The sequence below is a fragment of the Monocercomonoides exilis genome, assembly GCF_001643675.1.
Source record: "Monocercomonoides exilis strain PA203 chromosome Unknown scaffold30-1206723, whole genome shotgun sequence".
In the NCBI taxonomy this organism is placed as follows: Eukaryota; Preaxostyla; order Oxymonadida; family Polymastigidae; genus Monocercomonoides; species Monocercomonoides exilis.
In genome coordinates this window covers 506,952-532,715 of record NW_027150575.1, presented here as the reverse complement: position 1 = coordinate 532,715, position 25,764 = coordinate 506,952, and the positions used below count along the sequence as shown (strand labels likewise).

Genomic DNA, 25,764 nt, shown 5'->3' with positions numbered 1-25,764 from the left:
TTTTATCCCAAACACAGCCAACTATCACATCGCTAACACATACAAACATACATATAAGCATATAAACAAGAATTTTCAAAGAATAATTAAAGAATTAACAACAAAACAAAAACTCATAGAATTGAAAATCAGCTTAAAAAAATTCAAAAAGACACCACAGCACTCTCAAGCAACAACAACAATATCATTTGTCCAATTTTTTTTTCTGTGTATAAAATGCACCACATGGCTCGCCTTCTTCTCTCACTCACTGCACAAGAAGAACAATCCGACTGCTTCCTTCTGTTCCTTCTCCGTTTCCATTCCCACTTCCACAAGAGGGCTCCCTCTTGTTCCCATCTGCCGAATAGCAGCACAGCGCATCTGTCATAGTCATTATCAACGATCCTGCCGGAAACCGCTGAATGAACTCTCTCTTCAACTCATTCAGGCTCCCCAGCTCTCTCCAATCCTGCGACACACACTTCTTCACCAGCTCCAGATAGCTCGACTGCTCCGCCTCTCCCATCCCTGGCCTCTCCCCATTCACAATCTTCTGCCCTGCCACCTCCCCTTCATACTCCCCAAACGGGATTTGAAGAGTCAAGCACTCCCACAGCATCATCCCAATCGAGAATACCACCGACTCCTTTGTTGCTCCCATCTTCTTCATCAGCAGCTCTGGTGCCTTCCACCTCAAACACTCTTTTCTGTTGTATTCATCATCCTCAAACGCTGATGAAGGAAGGGAATCTTCATCGTCATCATCATCACTTGCAGATGTCACAACAGTTGATGAAGATATGGATGATGAGTCTGAATCATCAGAAGAAGAGCAGTCCGAGTGGAGGGCAATGCAGATCACCATGTGCTCTGAGAATAAAACAATGTGTGGACTCAAAGTGGAAAGAGAAGAAAGTGGATTTTCCATTTCATCAAACGAGTGGAGTGCCAGATTGGCCACCCAGAACAGGATCTGTGCGGCTGTTTGCTCCCTCTCCTGAAGAGTGCCTATCGCCATCTCCTTCGTCTTATTTCTTCCATGCAACAACATGAACAGTGAATCCCTCAGATCCACAATCAGCTTCTCATGAGGAGACGAGCAGGCCATTGCATCCACCAGATTAGACATCGACGAAGTGGTTGGACACAGACTCTCCGATCGAACAAATGTTGAATCTGAATCTGTTGTTGAAGTTGATGAAATTGATGGTGATGGTGTTCTCTTTCTTGTTTCCTCTTCTTCTTCCTCATCAACCTTTTCCAGCATCCATTGAGGAATCTTGTCTGAATCTCTCCCCAAAATGTATTCAGTTGATCCACTTTCGCTCAATAAATGTTCTGATGATTTCGAGTGTCCCAAGCTTTTCTCATACACTCTCTTTTTTATCCTCTCTTCATTTTTCTTTTCTGCCTCCCTCTCAGCTCTTCTCCACTGCTCTTCAGGCGACATCTCCATCGTCACCATCTCAAATGCCTTCGGATCTTTTCTGATATTATCATTCACAATCTCTCTCAAATCTTTCGCTTCATTCTTTGCCTTTCTCCATCGAACAATGAATATAATGGATACAATTAATAATATTACCACGATCACAATACAAACAATCAAAACCCATGAGATTTTTCCTTCTTTCCCTCCTTCAGCAATCCTTTCATCTCCTTTTCCAACACTTTCACTCCTGTTCTTCACAATAAATCGCTCTGTTGATGAAGGCGAATCTCCTTTCCCAAACACAATCCACGCACTCACTTCTGTCTCTTCTCTCACTTTCTCCCATTCTGAACATGAAATAAATGTGTGAATCTCATTCTCTGACACAAACCCTTCTTCTTCAATCCCTTTTCTCACAATCTCCTCCTCATCCCCATTTTTCATGCTCATCTTCACTGACAAATCACATGGCAGAAGCAGCTTTCCCGCAATCATCAACTCCACATCCCCATTTGGCTGAGAAACATTCTTCACCTCTTCAAGAATTGGAATAAAGAAGGGGGATGCTCTTTCAGCTGCTATCCCTCCCAATTCGCATCCCTCATCCAATATCCACAACGATGTGTTTGGCAACATTCCATCTCCCCCTTTCACACTCACAACATTCAACTCCCCATTCCCTTCACAAATCACATTCCTCCGTGCTGATGGATATCCCTCGATCGATGGGTTGTTGTTCTCAAACTTTCCATTTTCAATCCTCGCACTTCCTCCACTCACCCACAACCCTCCTCCCTTGCTGTTTCTGATTGTTGTTTCCCTCATCTCCGCATTGCTTTTCTCAATATCAACCATTGACCCATTCCATCTGCACAATCCTTCTTTCTTCACTTTTTCAAAATTCATCCTCTTTGTTTTATTCTCCTCACCACTTCCATCCCCGCTGAATATGCAATTCTCTAATTTCATGTTTTGCATCATCCAAATCCCAACCATTTCACCTTTGACGGAAACAGAAGAATAGTAACAACACGAGTTATTGCACACCTCCACTCCAAAATTATTGGATTCTGTGGAGCGAAGATTCATTACAGAGCTCTGCCTTGCATTTGTCGACACATTTCTGAACGTTGCTAAAACAACACTTAGCCAACATATTTCACTGTTTGCACAAGCAAAGCTTTCGCATTCAATCTCCAACGCTTCAATCATTGATCCTTTCTCAAAAAACACAACTTCCACCGTAAGCGAGAACAATTCAATCTTTGTTCTACAGTCAAACACTATCTCAGACTGCTCCAAGCTCATTCTTTCCATTCTTACATCATTTCCCTCAAACTCAGCTTCGCTCAGACTCACCACTCCTCCCCCGCTTATATCTCTAATCACTACTCTTCTCCATCTCATCTGACATCCACAACGTGCACATATAACATCACTCGTGCTGACTTTTTCCATCGTCACATTTCCAACATCGTTGAATGTCTGGTTGCATGAAGCAATCAATGGTTGGCTCAGCATCAGGGAATGAATGGATGAAGAAGTCAAATGAAGGATGCCTCCCTTGTTCTCAATTAAGCTGTAACTCATCGCTTCATTCATCAAAGCCCCACACATTTCACACAGGCTCACACTCAAAGTCCCAGATCTCACACTCAATATTGCTCCCCCTTTCCATTCAAACAGGTTTCCCACCTCAATACTCACCCGCTCCACCGCAACACTCTCCCAACACTCCATAACCGCGGACTCTCCCCACTCTTCTTCCACACTCTCATTCAACACAACACGCCCATTTTCTTCCAAACTCAGACTGCTCACCCTCACACTCTCAGCCTTTCCACTTCTTTTCACCCTTGCCCACCCGTCAATCAGCAGTTGGCTGTAACTCGTCCCAATCACATGTGACAGTCCATATTCAAGAGTTTCGCACGGTGAACTTCTGTTCCCACATGTTTTCATATCCCCTGCTTCCCCCATCTCTCCACACACAAAAATAACCTCGCTTCTATACACAACAACATGTGGAATCAGATCAACATCCTCTGCCCCATCCTTCGCCTCAACCCCCCAAACAGCATTCTTTCTCTCAAACCCTGGCTCCCTAAAATCAATCTGAAACTGCTTTTCGCTGATCTGTTCAGATATTGAGTTGCAACGAACAGACACATCTCGACCAATCATAGCCCTGTTCTCTTTAAACACCACATCCATGAAGCAAAACCCTGCCAGCTTCTGCTCCTTTGACACACAATCCAGATACATCCCTCCTCCCTTCCCTCTCTCTGTCCAACACTTTTCCACCTTTGAGTTGTTCACTACATATTCTCCTTCAACTGGCACTGTTACAAACGCATCTCCTCCACAGTTGCTCCACTCCCCACCGCACTCACTCGCTGTGCAGTTCTCCACCTTCGCAGCAATCTTCCCATCGAACATTAACCCCATCACACTTGCGTTGCTCCCCTGTCCTTCCACCCCCTCAAACAAACTATTTCTCACACATATTATTCTCGAATTTTGTTCCCCGTTCATCAGCAATGAAGGCGCCATAATCAATGGAATTGCTGAACATATCGACTGAATCAAACACATTTCCATCGAAAGATCTCCTTCTCACACACTTATTACAACAGCTTCCAATTTCTTCATCTCCTCCTGCCTGAATGAACACTCCAACAGCACCAGAACTTCCATCTCCCCTGCTCCTTCAACAACAACCCTATAGCCATTCACAAACTTCCCAGGAAGAACAAACCCCACATCCTTGAAAGTGCATCCTCGTGTGATCATCACAACTGCACTCTCTCCGCTCACCGATCCATTCACATTCATCGCACATCCTCTTTCATTCGCTGCCTCCACAATCACATTCGTTAGTTCCACTTCCCCATTAACCCATCCCTCTTCTTCAATCACAACTTGCTGCTTCCCAACCCGGTTCAAGTGCGACGCTCCCCAGTCAACCGAGCAACAAGGAAGCACTGCCTTCCCGCACCCGGCATTGTCAACTCCTCTTTTCTCACTCACAATCACATTCGCTCCAAAATATCCTGTGATCAATATGAACAAATCCTCTTCTTCTCTGAACCTCCTTTCGTCTCTCCCAACCAGCGAATTCCCTCTTTCCTCCTCTTCTATCTCCAGTGCGAACGCAAATGTGACGCTGCTCACAGACTCCACCAGATCCTGACACATAATATACATGTCTCTTCCCGAATGTGCTTTGTTATCTCTGAATCTCAATCCCTCCAAGCTCAATCCATCCTCCTCCTCTCTGCTTTCGATAAACACAAATCCTCCCCTCCCGCTTCTGCTGCTTTCACACTCACATTCAAACCCATTCACGCTTCCATTCATCTGCAAACAGCCACCTTTCCCAACAACCACATTCAAGCACCCTCCACTGATGCTCTCTCTCGAAATAACTCTCTCAAATTCACATCCCTCAATCTCAACAGACATTCCAGACAAGCTACTCAGAATTCCTGCCGAATTCCCTCCTTCCTTCAAAACATCCTGAAAGATGCATCCACCCATGGCAATTGATCCATGTTGTGTATTTTGCCGAGTCCACGATTGATGTCCATTTTCTGTGTGCACAATCTTCAGAAGTGACTCATCACTCAGCTTAATCTTATCCACAACAAGCGATTTGAATGATGATGCTGTTCCATCTCCCAAAACAAATGGCGAAACACCAAATCCGATTTCACCCATGTTGCATTCAACAATACTCAAAACACCCTCTCCAATTCTCGCAATGTGGAACGAAAAAGGAGCTGAGGTCTCGTTTGCAAATGCACACTTTCTCAGACAAACTTTCCCCTCTGGTTCTTTTGATGAAATCAATGTATTCATGCTTCCTTCAAATCTGGATGGAAGCACAAACAAGATTGACTCAAATTCAATCTCTTTTGTGTTCAACATCACACACTCTCCAATCTCCCCTTTCTTTATCTTTTCTTCAAACTGCACTCTCGCTTTGTCTGGCCCCATCGAGCAGATGCAAAATGAGGACAAATCATTCACTACCCCAATCGTTGCAGAATTCTCAAGGATTATCTTCTTCTGTGGAGATCCTTTTGATGTGCTATGGCTGTGCCCCACCAAGAATGTGCGGCACGCCAACAAAGAACTCCCACACCCCCTCACATCGTATCCTCCTGTCGATGACACACTCACAACATCACTTCCATACAGCTCCAGAAAATACATCAAATCCACTGTCTCATTCCACAGCTCGCGGTTAATATCTTCCCCAACAAACTCGTTTCCTGTTCTTTCCCACAAACTCATATCCAGATTATATCTATCACGTGTTGTTGTTTCATTCAGATCACTGCATCGAACAAACAGATTCTTCCCCACAGATGCTGTGTTCGTCTCAAACAATAGATTGCTCAGCTGATAGTTGTGGTTGTCATCTTCGCAACTCAACCACAAAAATCCTCCTTTTCCGATTGTCTCTGAGCATGAGCACAGACTAATTTTCGAAACACTTTCGCTCGACACTCCCCTTGCTCTCAGAAATCCTCCTCTTCCCATCCTCACCTTCATTCCTCCTCCTTCCTTGCTTCCTTCTGAAAAAGCACCTTTGATCGTGCAGTTGTTCAAATCAAGCTCTCTGCAGAGATCCACACACAATAAAGCAGATGTATCTGTTCCTGTGGCAGTATGTATTTCTTCAAATGCACTGTGCTCCACGATAAATGTTTTTACAGATGCATCCACAACTTCATCAGTCTCATGCGGAATCAGGAATAGCGATTCTTTGCCCACTGTAACTTCTTGTGCAATCATCCCGTTCACCAACACCTCGCACTCTCTTCCCAAGCAAAAAGGCGCAATCCCCACCAAAAGATTACTCAAAGTGCATCTTGTCAGATTAAACTTTCCGCTCAACGACAATATCAGACAATACTTCAGAGGCACTCCATTCTCTTCTTTTGCCACAAATGCACACCCCACAAGTTTCAGAAAACTAACTGATGAGCAGCAATGCACAAGTGCCTCCTGCGATTCTCCCAAAGAAATTGGCAGCTGAAATCTGATCTGCTCAAACAACGCTCTTCCTCTCACATTCATCCCACAACTACTTCCCTCGTTCAGATCGACTCCAATCAAAATATCTGCCAGACCTTGCCCCATCGAGCTGATTGTGTGGCATTCCAGCTCAATGATCCCATCCATCGTTGCTGATATGTTGATGTTGATAGTTCTCATCTCTGTTCCAGTCAGCCGTGTCTGCGAATACTCCAGCGAGCGACATGCAATTTCTCTCCCACAAAACATCTCATCTCTCCCATTTGTCTTGTCCGCTTTGATCTCTGTTCCAAAATATCCGCTCAAAAATACAAACAAGTCGGTGTTGCTCCTGAAAAATGTGCAATCCCTTCCACACATCGAATTCTTCCGATCCTCAATCGATTCCGCAAATCCAAAAGATGTTCTGTTTACACTTTGACTCAAATCTTCACACTCAAAATACACATCTCTCCCAATAGCTGCTTTGTTCCCATCAAACCCAATCTCTTCAAGCATAAATCCATCAACTCCTCCATCAACCTTTACACAAATTCCTCCTCCTCTTCCGCTCTCCATTGATGCGCAACAGCTTCTTATCGTTGTTTTGTTCTTCAAAACCAGGGCTCCTTCTGGATGCAAACACACTGCTCTCATCCCTCCTCCCCACTCTGAGTTCGGTGCATTGCAATCGATAAAGGAGCAATTGTTCACTTCGACAGAGCCTCCATCTTCACTTTCAATTACAACACTCCCATTATCCCTCCGATTCAGCTTTCTCATACTACACGCCATCATTGTCATCTGTGACAAAGAACTCCCAAGAAACATGGCGCTCGATCCTTCAAATACTCCATCCATCACGTTCACGTTTCTCAACTCCGCACTTCCCCTCTTCACCACAAACCATGGCCTTCCAAACGCTTTTCCATCATTTTCACTTCCTGTACTCTTCACATCACACATGCTTTCAATAAGCATCCCATCTTTCTCTGAGCCTCTTCTCTCCAAATCACCCGGATCACCAACATCTCCCACCACAAACAACGAACTCCCCAGCGATTGATCCAATCCTTGCTGCATTATTGTCATTTCTGACTCGCTCAACGTTCCTCCTCCAATCACAAAAAATGTTGAACAATCCTCACCCAGATTGTTCACCAGCGTCGAACTCTCAACTCCTTCTCCAATTATATTTAGTCCTTGATTCTCAATCCTTACTGTCGCAATTTCCGATTCAAGCACTCCAGTTGTCAGCTGAATAGAAATTGAAGATACACATTTCTGTGCAACATATCCAATGCTCTTGCAAGCAGAGGAACTGCTCAGTCCGCACAACACAGGGGTATCCTCTCCTTCTGGTGAAACATAAATGCAATTCAAAACAGGAATCCACTCATCGCGCACATTCTCTGTGCTATTTACGTGAACGACTCTTCCTTCCTCTTTTCTTGTTGAAAAGCAATCAATAAAAGGAGATCTTGCGAAATTAATATTCGCAGTATCGTTCATCAAAACATCATTCCCAATCTCTGCCTTATTATCCACAAACAGACAATACAGCACAAGAGCTGTGCTGTTTTCAATTGGCAAAACATTCTCAAAATGAATTGCCCCTCCTTTGTTTGCACTATTTCTTTCAAACAAGCAATCACGAATGTAAAACTTATTCTGAATATCTCTTATCGTCATTGCTCCACCAACATGAGCAGCTTTATTGCTTATAAATGTTGAGGACGAAACTGTATATTCTTTGTCCGCACTTTGATTTTTATGTAAAAATAAGGCCCCTATCCCAAAAGATGATTGGCAATTTTCAAATATGCAAGAAGAAATCACTGTCTCATTATTTGAATCTGATCCAACAGCTCCTCCCCCACCATCTTCAGTTTGTCTATCTATTACACAGTAGTGTGTGAAGTTGCTTCCATTTATCTTCACTGAGTCAATGTAAACAGCATATATGGCTCCATAATAATAAGTGACATTGCATTCCTAATCGATAAAAGAAGAAATGGAAAAAAATAGTGAAAAATTAAATGTTGTTGTTTAAGGAAAATAACATAGCCATCCCACACCTCAAATAAACAATGTGACACATTGAGAAGAACAGGTCTGCCGTGTAAAAGAATTGCAGCTCCTCTGTCAATAACGCCTGGAGAATGCCATTCACAGAAAATAAATGTGTAAGCAAGATCATTCTCGATAATCACCCGATCCATCGACTCATTGTGTTCAAATTCCACATTACGTGTTCTCGAGCAGGATCCAAATGAGCTGTTGAAGGCGCACAAGGATGTTCCGCGAGAATTGATTGAGCTCACAATCCCTCCATAATACACATTGCTCACAGAATTGAACTCGCATCCCTTGACATCCATTCTGCAGCAATGCAACCCGCTTCGCAAATGGTTAGCATATCCAACTTCCGAAATGTTCAATTAATTCAACTCATCAAGTTTCACGTGCAGAAACCCGTCAGAACAAAAAAATGGAGTGGAGAGCAAGGCAAACGACGAAAACGATGTCTTCTCCACTTCTAGTTCACTTTCACGGTTCATATCATATGCTTGGCAAGGAACTGAAACCAACGAGGAAATCTGGAAGGAAGAAGCAAGAGACAAAAGCGAAATATTGACAAGTTTGATCCTTCCACTTTCGCACAAAATCGGACTCTTCTCAGAAGATTCAAAAAACATTATAGTGCATGCTGTGAGTTGTAACTGTGATTGTTTCCTCAGCACAATAAGGTGTTTGTCATTTTCAGCAGAAAGAGAAAGCATTTTCAAGCTTATCGAACAGTTCTTTACTCTCGTTTCTGTACAAATCTGAGAAAGAACGTTACCATTTATTCCCCATGTTTTTTGCCGTTCTCTTTTTTCTTGGCTTGTTGGCCTTTTATTCACTCTGGCCTCTCCTTCAATCATGTTGATAGATTTCCTTCCTTCTGTCAACTTAAGAATGTCTATTGCTTCACAATTAGATGAGGCCATTAGCAAACTGTTCAAAAGAAGTGCAACGATTGCAATTGCATTCACAACTCTCATTCCAATTTTGGAAAAAAGAAAACAAAGATCACGCCTCACATATAATTTAATTGCATTATCCCTTAATGAAAAGAAAATTCAGATTTTGTCACAATCTCTTTGCTTCTTCATCTGTCTCGGAAGCAAAATGTGATTGAATATATCGAGTTATTACGAAAGGTGGTGTCATCGAATCAAAAAATGAAAATGAAAAGTGTTTTCTGTTGTTCAACAATTCTTGTGATAAGAACGCGAGCATTCAAAAATCAGTAAATCCAAAAGAATCACAAAAATTGGAAAATAACAAAAAATAATGTGTTTGACAAATCATATAGAATAGGAAAGAAAGGAAAAAAAAAGAAATTGTCAAGCAAACAAATGAACAGCTAAGCAAACTTTTCTCTTATTCTGTCTGTTTTCGTTCTCAAACTATTGCTAGAAGCACTTCAGCTGAAACAGCAAAACATCATGTTCTGATTCAACTTTTTATTCTCAGTTATCAGAAATAATTATCATGATTTTTGCATGCAAACTCAACATGGAAATGTTTGTTTTTACGTTTGGAAAGTTCCAGAAACGTCAATGCCTCATTTCTTTGTTCACAGATAAACTGCAGCAAATGCTTTTAATTCGTTCATTATGAAATAAATATCAAACAAATCAATACACTTTGAAATCCTAACTTAAAAAAAACAAACAATAAAAAAAACAAACTATTTTTAAAAAGCATTTTTGAAGTGCATGCAATCTTTGATGCAATATCAAACATGTAATTCATTATTTCTCCATTTTAACTTCAAACACATTCCAGTCATCTTTGCTTCATTCAAATGGAAAGATTAAAAACAGAGCAATCAGCAATTATTTGAAATGTTCTCGAAGAACGAAAAATTGGTGTTTATTTCTTTGTACTGCAATTCTTTTGAACAAAATAGCAGTCGCATAGATGTTTGCGTTGAAAATTATCTCTTCTCATTTTCCTTTAAAATGATTGCTTCCTTCCTGATTCGAATCGGAATTCTTTTCTTTTCGAGAGATATTTTTTCAAAATATTGATGATCAATAATCGAAGAATTTTTTCGACAATGAGCATGAATGTTCCATTTAAACTTTTTTCAAGATTGTGCAAAATATTTGTTTTGTCAAATTCGTTGGATTTTGGACAATGAATAACTTCATAAATGAATTTGTTTGTCTGATTTCACCATGTTTCAGACTTGTTCGGGAAAAGCAAACCATTCACAAAACAATCCAACAACCATTCGCTTTTGCATTTATCTAGTAATTTGTGCGACGGGCTTCGTGAGAAAGCCTTTGAAGCCAACTCACTGAAGATTTTTCTTAAAACAACTGAATTTTGCCTTAAATCATGTAGATTGTATTAAAAATGCATACAAAGATCCTTCAGTGAAGGGAATGAAGAAAAAAATGTGATCCACTGAGGTCGAAGGACACGTTTTGAGTTATCTATAAAATAAAAAACGATACAGAAAAAATAGATAGAAAGGATAATTATGGATTAATTATAGGAAATTTGAAGAACTTAAATTTTTCAAACTTTCCAAGCAAATAATTTTGTTTATTTTCTCTGATAAATGAATAAACTCATAAAATAACAAAAGAATTTTATATGGTAAAAGATCAAATTAGTTTTATTTTTCAGAGACGAAAACGATTTATTAATTGATTTTTAACGGTGAGGCTTGATCGTAATTTTCAGTGCTTTGAATGGCTGGATCAAATGGTTTCATATATCTTTAATTTTTTTTCATACCATGATCATAAGTATTTAGAGTGTACCAAATTCATTGTTTCGATGATCCTCAAGATCTTGTGCGCATTCAATGTAAGTGTTGCAATTGTTATTACAGTTTTTTTTGCACTTTCGATAAAACAATCGTGGGGCTTGCATTTGGATTCGTTTGTACTAACTTGTATTTCCTCATTTCTTTTCATAATCATGTTCTTGGGAGCTTGCGGTTCAACGTTTGAGCAAACATTACAAACAAAAAAATATTAAATAATGCTTTTACCTGTTTTTTATTTTTATTTTTTCAAAAAACAATAATTTTTCAGGTTTGAAGGTAAAGAGGATAAGAAAGAAATATTCTGCATGAGAGTGTTTCTTTTGGGGACACTGGGGACTCTGTCATTATTTGCATATGGATCATTGATTTGCTTTTGTGCTCACTCGCAATCTGTTTCGTTTTTCACTTCCAGATGGGAAAGAATTTCACAAGTTGCTTCAAATTATCCTGGATCATTGTCCAATTTGGCGTCAAAAGTTATTGAAATATTTAAAAATGTTTATGTTGTTGGGTCTATATGTATTGCCTTTGCTTTTTACATCTTTCTTTGCTATATTTTTGGATCCATTACAGTTGGAATGAGAATATTTGTGAGAGTGTGTTGTTTTCAAATGAAATATACAAATCGAATGAAAAAATAATTTTTTTGCTTATTTTTTTTTATTATTTCCTCTATTCATTATTTGCTAGACAACCGTTTTGACAGGCCCTGTTGTTGCTATTGCATTGAGTGTCATTGTGATTGCTCTTTCCGCTTCAAGTTTGACGCGCCTTTCGAAGCTCCATTCATCTTCATCCACGACCGATCAAACAATACTGTCTCGTTCCATTTCACTTTTTGACTCATACGCCTTGGTGGATTATCAGCAACATTCCTCTTCCTCTTCCTCTTCTTCTTCTTCTTCCTACTCCTCTTCTTCTATTTCTTCCTCCTCCTCTTCTTCCTCCTCTTCTCAATCACTTCCACCCCTCTCCTCCATCTTCCGTGTGAGCTACCCTCTTCTGTTTGTCCTCATCGTCTGGTCTGCCCTCTCCGTCGTCGTCTCCATCCTCGCCACAATCTCAGGTATTGCAGCGCCATCCACACAGTTCTGTGCCAAAGCCGTCTGCTTTGTGATGGTCGTGTTGGAAGGCATTGGTTTTCTCTTGCTCGGCGTGGGGGCTGTTGTGGCTGCGAAGCATGAGTGGCTTGACAGGGAAATGGTGAGTGCTGCTGAGACGCTCTGCGGGGGAGGAGGGAAGGGAAATGTGTGTGAAAGCAGGGAAGGAGATGGGGATTTTGGAGGATGGAATGAAAGATATCAAAAGGGGAAGAATAATGAAATCGGGGTCTTAACAGAAAAGTTTGTCTTTTTTTTAATGTTTTTGTTTTGTTTATTTGAGATTCAATTATTTATTAAAAATAGCTTTACGACTTCATTCTATGCACATTCATTATTGCATTCATTGTCATCTTCATTATCATCATCATCATTTTCTTCTTCTCCTTCTTTCTCTTCTTCATCATCTTTAACATTTTCATCATCAAAGCCACCACATCACCCAATCCACTCCGCCACCTCTTCCAACTGCACCACATCCGCCACCAGCCTCGTCTGCTTCTCTGCTTTTGCCTCTTCTCTCCACTCACACTTCTGTTCCTCTATCACTTCTCTCCTCTCTCCCTGTCTTCCCTCGCTCTCTCAGATATCTGCCTTTGCTGAGTGCCCTTGTTCCTCTCTCTCCAGCTCAGCTCTTCCATCGGGTGTGTTTGTGGAATATGCCTCGCTCTATTTGAGAGACAAGAAGAATGACAAAGTTATTCTCCTGCTGATCACACTTGGATGTGTCATTGTGTTGAATGGACTGGTATTGTTTGCAGTGGGGAAAATGGCATTTTGGAGGAAGAAGAGGAAGAGAGGGAGGAAGAAGATGGGGAAGGGAAGGAAAGGGAAGGAGAAGGAAAAGGGGAAAGGAAAAGCTGCAAATGAGAAAGGAGAGGAAGCTAATGAAGGCAAAGAGGAAGAAGAAAACGAAGAAGAAGAAGAAGAAGAAGAGAAAAGCCGGTATTGGTGGCTGACTCCAAGTGAACTGGATGATCGGAAGAAAGAGATAGCCGAAGAGCGGAAACTGCCTCGAAAGGAAAGAGAAGCACACAAAATGCAGCGGAAGGCGAGAGAAAGAGAGAGAAAAAGGATGGCGCTTGTGATGGACAGCGATGGCACACTCACGAAAGAGGCGCAGATGATGGTGATGGCGGAGAATCCACGCTTAGCACACATCCTGACGAAGCTGGAGAAGCAGTACGGGAAAATCAAGATGATCTACCCGAAGAAGAAGAAGAAGTCGGGGGTGGGAAGAGAGAAGGGAGAGGGGAATATTTCGTTTGAGACGGAAAAGAAAAACAGGACATTTCAAACAGAAAGTGGCTCTATGCAATCGATTTCATCATCTTCTCTTCCGTTTGATGAGACTCCTTCTTCAACTCCCAGGCAGTCTGTTTCTTCTTCGGTTCCAATGTCGAATTATCCTTCTTCTTCTCCTTCTGCTTCTGCTTCATCTGTATCTTTATCTTTATCTTCACATTCTCCTTTACCATCTTCTTCTTCCTCCTCCTCTTCCCCCTCTTCCTCATCTTCATCATCTTCATCATCTACCTCTTCCTCTCCGCTTCTTCCTCCTCTTCCTCCTTTTTCCTCTTCTTCCCCTATCCTTTTTTCTCCATCTGTTTCATCTCCTTTAACTCCTTTTTCATCTTCCTCTTCATCTTCATCTCCACTTCCTCCAACTCCTCTTCATTCTCCTTCTTTTCCTTCTCCTTCTTCCTCTTCCTCTTCTCCTTTTCCTTCTTCTCCTTTTCCTTCTTCTTCCTCTTCTTCTCCTTCTTCTCCTCTTCCCACAACCCCTCCGCCAGCTGTTCGTCGCCCTCATCCTTCCACTTTTGTTCCCTCTTCACTTCGATCTTCTATGTCTATTTCTTCTCCTCCTCATATTTCTGATTCATCTCAATCATCATCATTATATTCTTCATCGTTATCTTCTTATTCTTCTTCATCTTCCTCTTCTTCTTCCTCAGCCTCTTCCTCCTCTTTCTCCTTTTCCTCTTCCTCTCCTTTTCCTTCCTCTTCCATTGTTGATTCCTTATCTACTTCTACTAATACACCTCAGGGCAATTCCAATAAAACTTCATTGGCGACGCCCGAACATGTTATTAATCCACTATTTGTTTCATCTCATTTCAAATGAAATTCTGTTTCTGTTATTAAGTTATTTGCTTTGGATCAAAGCACATTATTAAGCAAAATTTTTTATTATTTGTATATTTTCCTTTAATTTGTTTGATATGTTATCTCATTTTTTTTCAGAAATTTTCATTTTGAAAAATTCAACAAATAAAGTATATGTTGTGATCTAGTTTTCAATCAATTTTCGATGGATGATCAAATTACAATCCTGGTGACACCCGCACAAGCGGATCAATTTGAAGAGTTAATTTCAAAAAAGTTGACTGTCCTTGAGCTGAAACGTTTGATTGAGAGTAAAGTGGGAATTTCGGTAGAAAATCAAGAGGTCTCTCATAATAGAAAGGTTTTACCAGATGAAGAGACATTTGAAGGTTTATATCAGAAATAATTCAGTTTATGTTAACTTTTGACTTTTATAGATGCTGAAGATTATCACATTCTAACAGTTAGGAAAAAAAAACCAAAGTCCAAACTGTCAAAAACAAAATCTCCAATGAAGGAAGATCTTCATCGATCATCGAATAGTTCTCCATTGCATACAACCCAATCAAATAATAGCTCAATTCAAACATCTAATAATTCTGAAAATGATGCTTCAAGTAAAGTTCAATCAACTGTGCTTCAGAGTACAGATTGTCGAAACGAAATTGAAAAAAAGCAGCATACTTTAACGTCGGAAAGTCAAAATTCAACTGTTCAGCCGGCTATAGCGGTGGAACCGCAAACTTCTCAAATTATTTCTTCTTCACCTGTTGGAAATTTGAAGGAACAGCAATCTCCGAAAATCGATGAAGATCTCGCTAGATCATGTGTTGAATGTGATAAATGCAAACAAAAGATGTCTCTTTTACAGTATGGGGAGCATCTTAACGTGTGCGAAGGAGAATTAAGCTCAAATAAAGATCAAAACAATATTACTGAACAGAATTCAACAACTGTTGTAATTCATTCTGGGGAAAATGTTGCGGTAAGCGAAAAAATTGTTGAGTCTGCATCTGACTTATCTGTAAGCGCGTCTGATAACTGCAACGGAATTGATGCACTTTCTACAAAAGGAGGTGATGCAGGTAGCTTTTACAAATTACAAGGAAAGGACAGTCTTTCAACACCTGTTGCATCTTCAAAAATGGAACTGGAAAAGTGTCAAACTTCTTCTTCGCTTCAAACTTCACCGCTGATTATTGGAAAGACTGATTCATGTTCCAGTTGTTCTGTTCCTTCTTCAGATGCTTCTTTGCTGAATGAGTTGCATTCGAACGAAGAGGCATCAGAGACAAGTGACAAGGGAATAACTCAAATTGACAAAGAAAATACAAAAGAAATTGAAAAAACTAAAGCAGATGAGGAGCAAAAGAAAGGGGATGAGAAAGAGCGGAATGAAAAAGAAAAAGAAAAAGAAAAAGAAAAAGGAGTGTTGAAAGAAAATGCAGAAAAGATTTATTCAGAAGATGATTCTGGCCATCGTTCGTCTGCAACAACTCCTCCACCTTCGCCTTCTTCTTCTTCTTCATCTTCACCTTGCTCTGAATTCTCTCCCTTTTCTTCCTTATCTTCTTCTTCTTCTTCTTCTTCTTTGTCCAAGCATTCTTCGTCTTCTTATATTTCAGAACTTCCTCCTCCACCTCCCCCTCCTGTTTGCCAAGCGACTTATCCGATCGGATTTCCATTGCCTTCTTTTATGCCTCCTCCTCCTCTTCCTACTTCTTCTTCTTCTTCTTATTTTGATCCATCATTCGGGTCTTTTTCTCCATCTGCTCCATTTCAGAATCCGTATTTTCCTTCCTCTTTATCATCTTCTTCTCTCCCATCTTCTTTATCTTCCTCTGCTTTTTCACTTCCAACTCTTTCAGCATCTCATTCGCAATTTGTTGCTCCTCCATTCTGCTATTCGAGTCAGCCTTCTATCTCAAGTTTTCACTTTCCTCCTCTTCCTCCTCCTCCTCCCTTTCCTCTTTCTCATTCTCATTCTCCTCTTCCTTCCCTTTCTTCCCTTTCTTCTTCCATGTCTTCATCGTCTTTTCCTTTCTCAGCCTTTTCGCATCGCAAGCCGTCGCACGTCAAAAGAGACCTGGCGAAAATGAAGAGTGTTTATGCGAATCCGCTGGCGCTGCTGAAGAAGTGTGGGTATGACGATGAGGAGAAGAATATCCGGCTGTGCACATATTTCAGAGGAGATGTGTATGCAATTTTGGAAATGTATGACATCTTTGGGAAGAAGTTCGAATGAACGCGAAGATGTGGCACTTGTCAGAATTTGCAGATGTGATATTCGTTGTTTTGTTTGTGGGTAGCTCATCTTTTATTTTTATTATTAAAAAATTTTTTGTTGTTATTGTTGTTGATGCTTCTCGTTTTTTGGAGTTATGTGCAATATGTGAACATCTCATAAATGTAGCATCAACAGTCTAAACTATGTATTCACATAATAATCTTGAAGTGATAAAAAATTATTCTTTTTATGAAAAAAATATTTATAACAAAGATTAAAAACTTAATAAAACAATAAATGTTGTGAATAGCTATGTGTTTATTTGTGTAAATGCTTGAGCATTTTGTGGAGGAACAGGGAAAAGTAGAGATGTTTGCGAATTACACGAAAAAACTGAAGTTGAAGCAGTAGCAATCAAAGGTGTTAAACTCTGAGAATTATCATTTGAAGAAGAAAACAAAAAATTGCTTGAAAACGGATTGAATGAAGTTAACTTGCAGTTTTCAGAATATGGTGAAAAAGATGGAGAAGATGCAAACGAAGAAGAATATAGACAATTCTGAGGAGAGGAAAGAGAAGATGAAACAAACGGGGTTGAGTTTCTAATAAGCATATCTTCTTCATCATCCAAAGCATTAGCCTTGAAATCGTGTTTTGGATGCGAAAAAGAGAGTTCTGTGAAATCTTCCTCGAATTCTTCTTCATCTTTGTCAATACCAAATTCTTTATGAGCAATGCGTCTTCTCAACAATAACCGTTTCCATTCTTCTAATTCGGTGCTGGGGTTATCTTCCACTTGTGGAAGCATGTCTTCTTCGTTTTCTTCGGTTTGATCATCTATTTCTTGGATTATTTCATCATCTTCTTCTTCATCTTCTTTCTCCATGGTTTCTTCTCTTTTATTATCTTCTTCTTTATCGTCCATTAAATATTTGTATTGCTCTTTAAAGTTGCACATGGCTGGAAGGTCAAAATAAAGTGAATCTTTTGTATTAACATTAAAAAAGCGATGAAGAAGATACATTGAAACAAATTGTACATCTGTTGATGGATGTTTGACGTTTTGATAGAGTTGCTGAATAATAATTGAATGACTTCGAAATATACTGTCGTTCAATGAAGAGATTGAATACGAAGAAACAAATGGCGCAGGTGCAGAAGAGCATAATAGCTTTAATTCTCTTTCATCTGAAAACAAAAGAGTTGATAGAGCAATCAATGTCAAATGGACAACTTTGTTTGAGATGCGTTGAAGAAGAAGAGGAACAACAGACAAAAAGCCAAATGAAGAGCAAAACTCACTTATTGGCGTGGATTTTTTGTTGGAAGAAGAAGTCTGAAGAAGATATGGTGTTATTGACGGATGTGTAGAGGTTGCTGGACTAATGAATAAGTATTGGCTTGATTGATTCAGTTTGTTTCTGCTTTTCAGTTCGTTCATACAAAAATTATCGAAAAGACGGAAAATTCTCTTCAACATGCTCAAAACTTCAATTCTGACATCGTCTGTATCTTCTCTAAGAACTTGAATAAATGCATTCATTGTTTCGGCCTTAAAAAAAGCGGTTACGAATAAGGTTGAACAACTAAATTTGGCTAAATTTGAAAAATCTCCGCTTGAAGATGCGTTCATATAAATTGGTGAATTTATTTCATTTTCCATTTCTTTTGAAATTCCATCTACTTTCATCTCTTGTCTCTTCTGCATTTTTTCTTCATTTGCTTTAGCTTCATCGCTTTTCATGAATATTATGTAGATTCTGATAACTTGCTGCTTTAATGATTGACAAAAGCGAGAAGATGACAAAAGGTATTGCGTTTTCGTCAAGAATTTCTCAAGCATTTCCTGCGATATATTCAAAACGCATTCGTTATCTGACAATAGAACCTCCAGAACTTGAAGAATGGATGCAACGAATGAATAATTATTCATGCTAAAATGTGTAAAACAATAGAAATCAAATAGAACAACAAATAATTAATTTAAATAAATACATTATTATTAGGTTAAAATGTCAAATAAAAAGAAAAGAAAAGAAAAGGAGTAAGAGAGAGGATAAAGAGAGAGAGAAAGAGAGAGAGATAGAGAAAGAGATAGATAGATAGATAGATAGATAGAGAGATAGATAGATAGATAGATAGATAGAAGAAGAAGAAGAAGAAGAAGAAGAAGAGAAAGAAAGAAAGAGTGTGAGTGAGTGAATAGGGGGTAAATGCAAAATGCAAAAATTATATTATTCATGCATACTCCAATATAAAAAATAAATTTCTAAAAATGTTTGGCGCTAATCGAATAAAGTCAGACGATGAAAAAGATAGGAGAAAATTCAAAATAATAGAGCATGAATCCGTAATTATTCTCTCGACAATTGATAAATTATTAAGTAATTGCAAAATGAAAGAAGATGAGTACGTTCCAGAAAGTGGAAATGAACTTTTCTGTCGAGTTGGAAATGATTGATAAGTTAATGCATCTGTATCATTTGCATCATCTTTCTCATTAGATTCATTTTGACTGTTAGTGTCGACATTGCGAATAGCAATCGCATCCAATATTAAATTTATTAGTTGAATTGATTCATAGGGCATTTCTTTATCAGAAGAAAAGCACGTTGCATGCGTAAGTGCAAATACCAATGATTCGAGCTCTTTACTTGTTATAGCATCATCATTCTTCTGAAAACTTTCTTCACTACATTTGTAATGAAGATATCTCAATGTATTTTGTGTGGCTTTAACTAATTTTGGTATTATTCCCCTTTGGACTAATTCCTGTCCAATTGACACATCAGACAAAAATAAAATTCCAATAAGATCCAAATCACAAGCAATTAAATCGCAATCATTTCCTGTAATTTCTGAATTTAAAGCCTCACATAAGTTTTGAGACACCATCTTTTGTGCAAGATTCGAGCATTTTGATACACATTTAGACAAAATATTTGTAACTGAGAGCTTTATCTTTCGTGAAGAAAATCGTTTGCGTAGCGTAAGCAACAGATCAAAACCTCCAATTGATTCAAACGCCGTTAATGTTCCATCTTAAATATAAAAACAATGAGAGTTATTTAGACAATTTTTTAAAAACAAACAATTATCAAAAGATGCAGATGCAATTTTCATGGTGTCCAAAAGTTGCTCTTCATTTTCACTATGAAGACGGGTAATGAGCTCATATGCAGAACAATGTTTGCTTCTTGAATCTTGCTGTTTGTGGAATAAGTGTAAAAAAGATTGTGAGATATTGAAAAAAACGGAAAATCATGCTTTGAAAATCAGATCTTCATTTATTGAATACAATCTTTTTTCAAAAAGAGTTTGATCTCTCTTATTTTTGCGAAGTCTTATTCCCCCTTCAGAACAATAACAGATATTTTTATTTGTTTCTTCTACGCAAACCATATAAGCATATTAGCAAAAAAAGACATAATGAATGCACGTACCTTGGTGAAACGTTGAAAATCTATGAAATGATCTTTCTTCTTTGTGAAACATTTAAATTTTATAATTACATTATTATTTCCAGCAACCATATTAAATTTATTATTATTATTATTATTATTATTATTATTATTATTATTATTATTATTATTATTATTATTATTATTATTATTATTATTATTATTATTATTAATTGACAACTTAGATGAGTACAAAATTTTTTACCAGAACATTTCTTTTGTTTGATCCCTTGAAAAATTTTGATATTGAATTTTCATTAAATAAAAAACATCTCACAAAATACCGAACAAAAAATTTTTTTTCGAAAATTATCAGAGGAATAATTCGAAATATTTATTTTAAAATAAACCTTCTACACCATTTATTATTCAAATTTGGTAAACTTATTATTCGAAATTGGTCAATTAATTATTCAAAATTAATAAACTAATTATTCGATTTTGGTAAACTAATTATTCAAAGTTGTTAAACTAATTATTCAAAATTGTTAAACTTTTTATTCGAAATTAATAAACTTATTATTCGAAATTGGTAAACTTCTTATTCAAAATTAATAAAATTGAGTAATTTTTTAAAAAGTTTTTTGTGAAAAATTGGTTTTTGGCTGAATATCAGAAAATATTGAAAATATTATATTCACTCAATATTCGAAATATAGATGAGAATTTGAACCCAGATTTTTATAATTTGTGAATAAACAGAAATTTTCTGATTTTTCAGAAAAAAATCATCATCATGGAAATAGGATTATTTTTGAATTATTTCACCTCACATCGATAAATAATAAATAATTCAATCATGAAATGTTATTTGCTTCTATTTTGTAAATTGTAAACAAAAATTTTTTCTATAGAAAAAATCCATTAATGTACTTTCAGGATTCTTCATTTGTTTTTTATTGTTCTTATAAATATTTCGAAGTGTAAATAACATTTCATGATTGAATTATTTATTATTTATCGATGTGAGGTGAAATAATTCAAAAATAATCCTATTTCCATGATGATGATTTTTTTTCTGAAAAATCAGAAAATTTCTGTTTATTCACAAATTATAAAAATCTGGGTTCAAATTCTCATCTATATTTCGAATATTGAGTGAATATAATATTTTCAATATTTTCTGATATTCAGCCAAAAACCAATTTTTCACAAAAAAACTTTTTAAAAAAATTACTCAATTTTATTAATTTTGAATAAGAAGTTTACCAATTTCGAATAATAAGTTTATTAATTTCGAATAAAAAGTTTAACAATTTTGAATAATTAGTTTAACAACTTTGAATAATTAGTTTACCAAAATCGAATAATTAGTTTATTAATTTTGAATAATTAATTGACCAATTTCGAATAATAAGTTTACCAAATTTGAATAATAAATGGTGTACAAACAAACTCATTAAAAATTCGAGTTTATTTTTTTTTTTTTCTTTCGAGTCGACAAAATATTTTTAAAATACATGAAAAGTGAAAACTTTGATAATCTTGAAATCAAATGGAGAGAATAATGTGATTTCAAGCTTTTTCATTGAATTGTTATACACTTTTTATAAACTTTTTGTGATCAAAAAATAAGAAATAAATGTGTTTATTTTTTGAAATACGTGTGAGATCACAAAACATTTAGTTATAACATCAATAATGTCTGTTGACAGATTTGAAAATCAAATTTATTTTGAAATCTGAGAAAGCAAAATAAAGTTATAAGCGAAACAATTTTTTTGTGTTTTGCGCAAAAAAAGCTTGAAAGACTATATTTTCCCCCATTTCTTTTTTTCGTCAAATCTTATTTATGCAGAAAGTCAGGAGGCATGCTCCGATTCAAAAGAGCGTTTTAGAGGTTGAGCGATTTAATTTGATTTCCTTTTCCCTCTGAAGTGGTCGCATTTTCGTTGTTGAAGATTTCGTCTGCAATTTGTCGCAGCAAGAGAATGTTTCTTTCGCTCAGCTTTCCGAGATGCAGCAAATGCTGGGATCAAACGCATCGAGCAAATTTGCTGATCTATTTGACGTTGCGACATGGAATGCGTTCATGTCTTTCCGCTGCAAAGACGGGGCGGATGAAACGGGATTGTATCTCGAAATTATCAGCACCGTTCTTGCTCGGATGATTGATCCTTCGTCTGACGAGTTGGCTCCTTTGCTTCCGCGCCATTACACGTTTGGGCATTTGGAGCGATTTATTCCAGATGTGTTGCACAGATTCCCCTTTTCTGAGAAGATTATTTCGATGAGCTCGATATTGTGGTGTCTGATTCATTATCCTACCTGCGGAGCAGATGCCAGCCTGTTGCCTTATGCACACGCCATTATTGATTTACTTGGCCCAGACTCATTTTGCAGAAATTCACCTGATTATGTTGTTTTGAGTCTTCAGGCTTTGTATTGTGTGACAACAGTTGATGGTTTGCCATGTCCAAATATATTTTTATTTTTTGATAATTTGACGATTTCTTTATTCATGTTATCATTCAATTGCTTGCATCATTGATTTTTTCTGTTGAGCCTGCCGCAGCGTTATTTTGCCTCTTGGAGCAGCACGTTCTGTTTGCAATTGCATTTTGCACCCAGCTTATTCTGTTATTCTTTGGAGTCTGCGTGTTCTTTCGCAGCCAGCCATGCGAAACGAGGATGTTGCCAGAGAGTTGGTTGAGTTGAATTTTGTTGACATGCTCATGAAGATGCTGTGCAGCTTGCAATGGAGCGATGCTGGCAGCTGCAATTCATCCAAAAGCGAGGAAGAAGAGAAAATGGAGCCACATTCATTGGAGAGCATGGACACAGCGTTGAATCCTGCTTGTTGTTCTGCGGGCCCAAGAAAATCGAGTTTATCGGGTGCTTCAAATCCAGTGATGCCCTCTGGTGAGCATCAGGTCTCATCATTTTCGAAGTTTTCTGCGAGTGAAAAAGAGAAGCTGGCCTCTCTGGTGTTGTTTGTGGCAGCGCGGTTGGCTTACAACTCGAGCGAGTTTGCCGATGAGCTGGTCAAACGAAGGATGAAAGAGAAGTCTGTTGTTGACTTGATATTTGATTGCGTGGAATATGAAGGAGTTTGCATTGAAACTGATGATGAGAGTTCATCGTATTCATCATCATCATCATCTTCTTCTTCTTCAAACATTTCAAGCATTTCAAACATTCACATCAACTCCCTGTTTCTTCTTCGAAACATATTTTACAGCTGCTCTGCTCGACAACTCTCGTTTCTGTTGGAGTCGTGCTTGTCTGTTTGCGAGAAGACAGAAACACACAGCGAAAATGCAGAAGACGGAAAGGAGGAGGAGGAGGAGGAGGAGGAGGAGGAGGAGGAGTGCAACGAAGGCAGAATTGGAGAGAAAGAAGAACCAGAGGGGATTGAGAAGGAGAAATGTGCAGACAGAGAAAAGAAGGGAAAGCAGAAGATGCAGAAAAGAAGGATGGCTGGACAGGCGCCTGCAGAAGGTGTGGTTGGGAGGATGATAAAGAGGCTGGGGAGACTGAAAGACACGGGAGTGCAGATGATGCTGTGGGCAATAGAGACAGCCATTGTCAGAGAGTGTGAAAACGAAGAGAAAGAGGAAAAAGCGAAGGAGAAAATGGATGATGGTAAAACAGAGAAGGAATGTGAAGAAGAAGAAGAAGAAGCTGAAGCACACACAGAAAATGAAGAAAGAGGCGAAAAGGCAACAGGAATTGGGCTGGCGGAAATGGAAAGAAGGAAGAGTGTTCTGAGAGAGGAATTGGTTGAGATCCAAAAAAAGGAAAGAAAAAGCAAACATGATGAAAAATCAGAATCTTCGCAGCATTCTCCTCGCTTGCAATCAGCCAGAGGATCTGCTATCCGAGCCTTTGAGGCAGACAAGCATTGTTCGAGTTCGCCAACTTCAGCATCTTCATTGGCATTCTCTCCTGCTTCTTCAGCATCTCTGCGTTGAGATGAGCAGGGAAAAGTTCTGAACACGATGGAGGAAGAGGGAATGGAAGACATTTTTGTGGCGTTTCTCGTTCATTCAGACGATGTTGCGCTGAAGAGTGTTTCGAATTCGCTGGAAATGTTCAACAGATGGCTGAAGCATGCTTGAATGAAGAGAAAAGAGAAGCGATAAACATTTGCAGCAACGAACTTCAATCAAAACGATATTATCCACATATATTTTTTTTTTGAGAGAAACACAACATTCTGTTTTTGAGAAATGTTGTTTGTTTCAGGAATTTATTTGAGAACATTTGTTTGATGAACTTTTTCTTTTTCTTTTTCTTTTTTTGCTTTTTCATTTGTCAAACTTTGAGTTATTTGCAATCAATGTTTTATCTGTAGAATTCAAATTGAAAATACGTGTTGTTTGATGGAATAATTATTCAAGCCCACAATAATTATTGAGCAATCGTTTTTTCTTTTTTTGAAAGTATTTCATCAACAACACCAGAATGCTTCTCGCTTTATTCTTGGACGTGACTAAAACATTTCTATCTGGCTTATGACAATCGTTGCTTGATGGTGCATGTTCCTGCTTGTATGGAAGAGGAAATCGATTGTTATTTCATGGTCAAGCAAAGAGACAGTCGAGCTATAATTGTAAAAGCAGACGAGCAAAATACCAAATATGTTTGTGGGCGTATTGCCACAAGGTGCGTTTTTGCAAAAATACATCCGTATCAAAGTATGTGCTGCTTCTTTATATTTATTAATCGATTGAATGCTGTTAAAATAGTCGATGAAAAATCATGTCACACGCAAGCCCAAAGAAATCTGAATAATTTTAAGCCAATTTGTTATATTCTGCTTTCTGCGACAGTTTGAATTCCAACCATGACTTGAAGTCAACACGTTTTATTCGTTATCTGATGAGATTTTACAGAAATCTTTTTCCTTCAATGATTCAAAACGAATTATTTATCTCTGTCTGAACGCATGCAGTTTGATTATGCGCTTCTGCGATTTTAATGTTATCTGCTGTGCCTGACAGGTGTTTTTGAAGAATAAAATGAAATTGTCAAATTCCAGCAGTTGCTGTGCAGAACCTTATCATGCATAATCACCTTTTTTTGAAGATTAGAAAACACTCGAGGAAACAATCAGCAAATTATTTTGAAGCAGAGAAGTCAAAAGAAAAGAAGATGAGAAATGGTGTTCAGGGGAAATGGATTTTCAAGCGAAACATCAGAATTATTTCACAACCTCCGCTTCAGCATGGAGACAAATACCAGAAGATGCCTGATAGCCTCGAATACATCCATTTCCAGAGGATGCATGGAAATATGTGATTGAGTTGGATATGCTTGAGAAAGTGCTGCATGGCAATGGTTAAAAGAGAATGCGGATTTTTAACTTTTTGAAAGTTAGAGGATGAGAAAAAGTGAATCATGTTAAATATTCTCTGAAAAAAAAGAGCAACAGAAAGGCATGCTAATTGGAGAAAAGTCCGAGGATACCAGAAATTGAGGTTTGTATCTTTCATTTGGATTCAGCATGTCTTTATTTATTTTGATCTGAAACCTTGCTGATGCCAGGTTCAAATTCAGAAAAGCGAAATATTGCTGTATTTTGAAAAGAAGAGAATGGATCTCTCTCTCTCTCTTTTTGAAAGACAGATTGTTCAACAGAAAATCACGCTGAA

At 38.1% G+C, this 25,764-nt stretch overlaps 6 protein-coding genes across 6 annotated transcripts; 3 read left to right on the top strand and 3 right to left on the bottom strand.

Annotated features, from left to right (window-relative positions):
* Positions 1-247: 247 nt before the first annotated feature.
* On the bottom strand, positions 248-3,967 carry MONOS_17764 (uncharacterized protein; the record flags this gene model as incomplete). The annotated part of the gene is made up of 1 exon (XM_067870716.1): positions 248-3,967. One exon carries the CDS (start codon positions 3,965-3,967, stop codon positions 248-250), a length of 3,720 nt encoding a protein of 1,239 aa, XP_067725123.1.
* A 63-nt stretch (positions 3,968-4,030) lies between these two features.
* MONOS_11857 (uncharacterized protein) lies at positions 4,031-8,820 on the bottom strand (the record flags this gene model as incomplete). The annotated part of the gene is made up of 2 exons (XM_067864428.1): positions 4,031-8,434; positions 8,518-8,820. The coding sequence occupies 2 exons, from the start codon at positions 8,818-8,820 to the stop codon at positions 4,031-4,033; spliced, it is 4,707 nt and encodes a 1,568-aa protein (XP_067725122.1).
* Positions 8,821-11,193: 2,373 nt separating this feature from the next.
* MONOS_11858 (uncharacterized protein) lies at positions 11,194-14,664 on the top strand (the record flags this gene model as incomplete). The annotated part of the gene is made up of 5 exons (XM_067864429.1): positions 11,194-11,209; positions 11,259-11,451; positions 11,542-11,869; positions 11,964-12,616; positions 12,680-14,664. 5 exons carry the CDS (start codon positions 11,194-11,196, stop codon positions 14,496-14,498), a joined length of 3,009 nt encoding a protein of 1,002 aa, XP_067725121.1. The 3' UTR covers positions 14,499-14,664.
* A 20-nt stretch (positions 14,665-14,684) lies between these two features.
* On the top strand, positions 14,685-16,724 carry MONOS_11859 (uncharacterized protein; the record flags this gene model as incomplete). Its single annotated transcript, XM_067864430.1, has 2 exons — positions 14,685-14,868; positions 14,917-16,724. The coding sequence occupies 2 exons, from the start codon at positions 14,685-14,687 to the stop codon at positions 16,722-16,724; spliced, it is 1,992 nt and encodes a 663-aa protein (XP_067725120.1).
* Positions 16,725-16,894: 170 nt separating this feature from the next.
* On the bottom strand, positions 16,895-19,747 carry MONOS_11860 (uncharacterized protein). The gene is made up of 2 exons (XM_067864432.1): positions 18,955-19,747; positions 16,895-18,640 (listed from the first exon to the last, which is right to left on the bottom strand). The coding sequence occupies exons 1-2, from the start codon at positions 19,599-19,601 to the stop codon at positions 17,017-17,019; spliced, it is 2,271 nt and encodes a 756-aa protein (XP_067725119.1). The 5' UTR covers positions 19,602-19,747; the 3' UTR covers positions 16,895-17,016.
* Positions 19,748-22,124: 2,377 nt separating this feature from the next.
* On the top strand, positions 22,125-24,081 carry MONOS_11861 (uncharacterized protein; the record flags this gene model as incomplete). Its single annotated transcript, XM_067864433.1, has 2 exons — positions 22,125-22,572; positions 22,673-24,081. The coding sequence occupies 2 exons, from the start codon at positions 22,125-22,127 to the stop codon at positions 24,079-24,081; spliced, it is 1,857 nt and encodes a 618-aa protein (XP_067725118.1).
* Between the last annotated feature and the right edge of the window lie 1,683 nt (positions 24,082-25,764).

Coding starts and splice junctions, on each gene's coding strand:
- MONOS_11860 (XM_067864432.1), bottom strand. CDS start 19,601: ATGGTGTCTCAAAACTTATGTGAGGCTTTAAATTCAGAAATTACAGGA. Junction 18,641..18,954: donor AATTTATTTTTTATATTGGA/GTATGCATGAAT, acceptor TACACATTTTAG/CATGAATAATTATTCATTCG.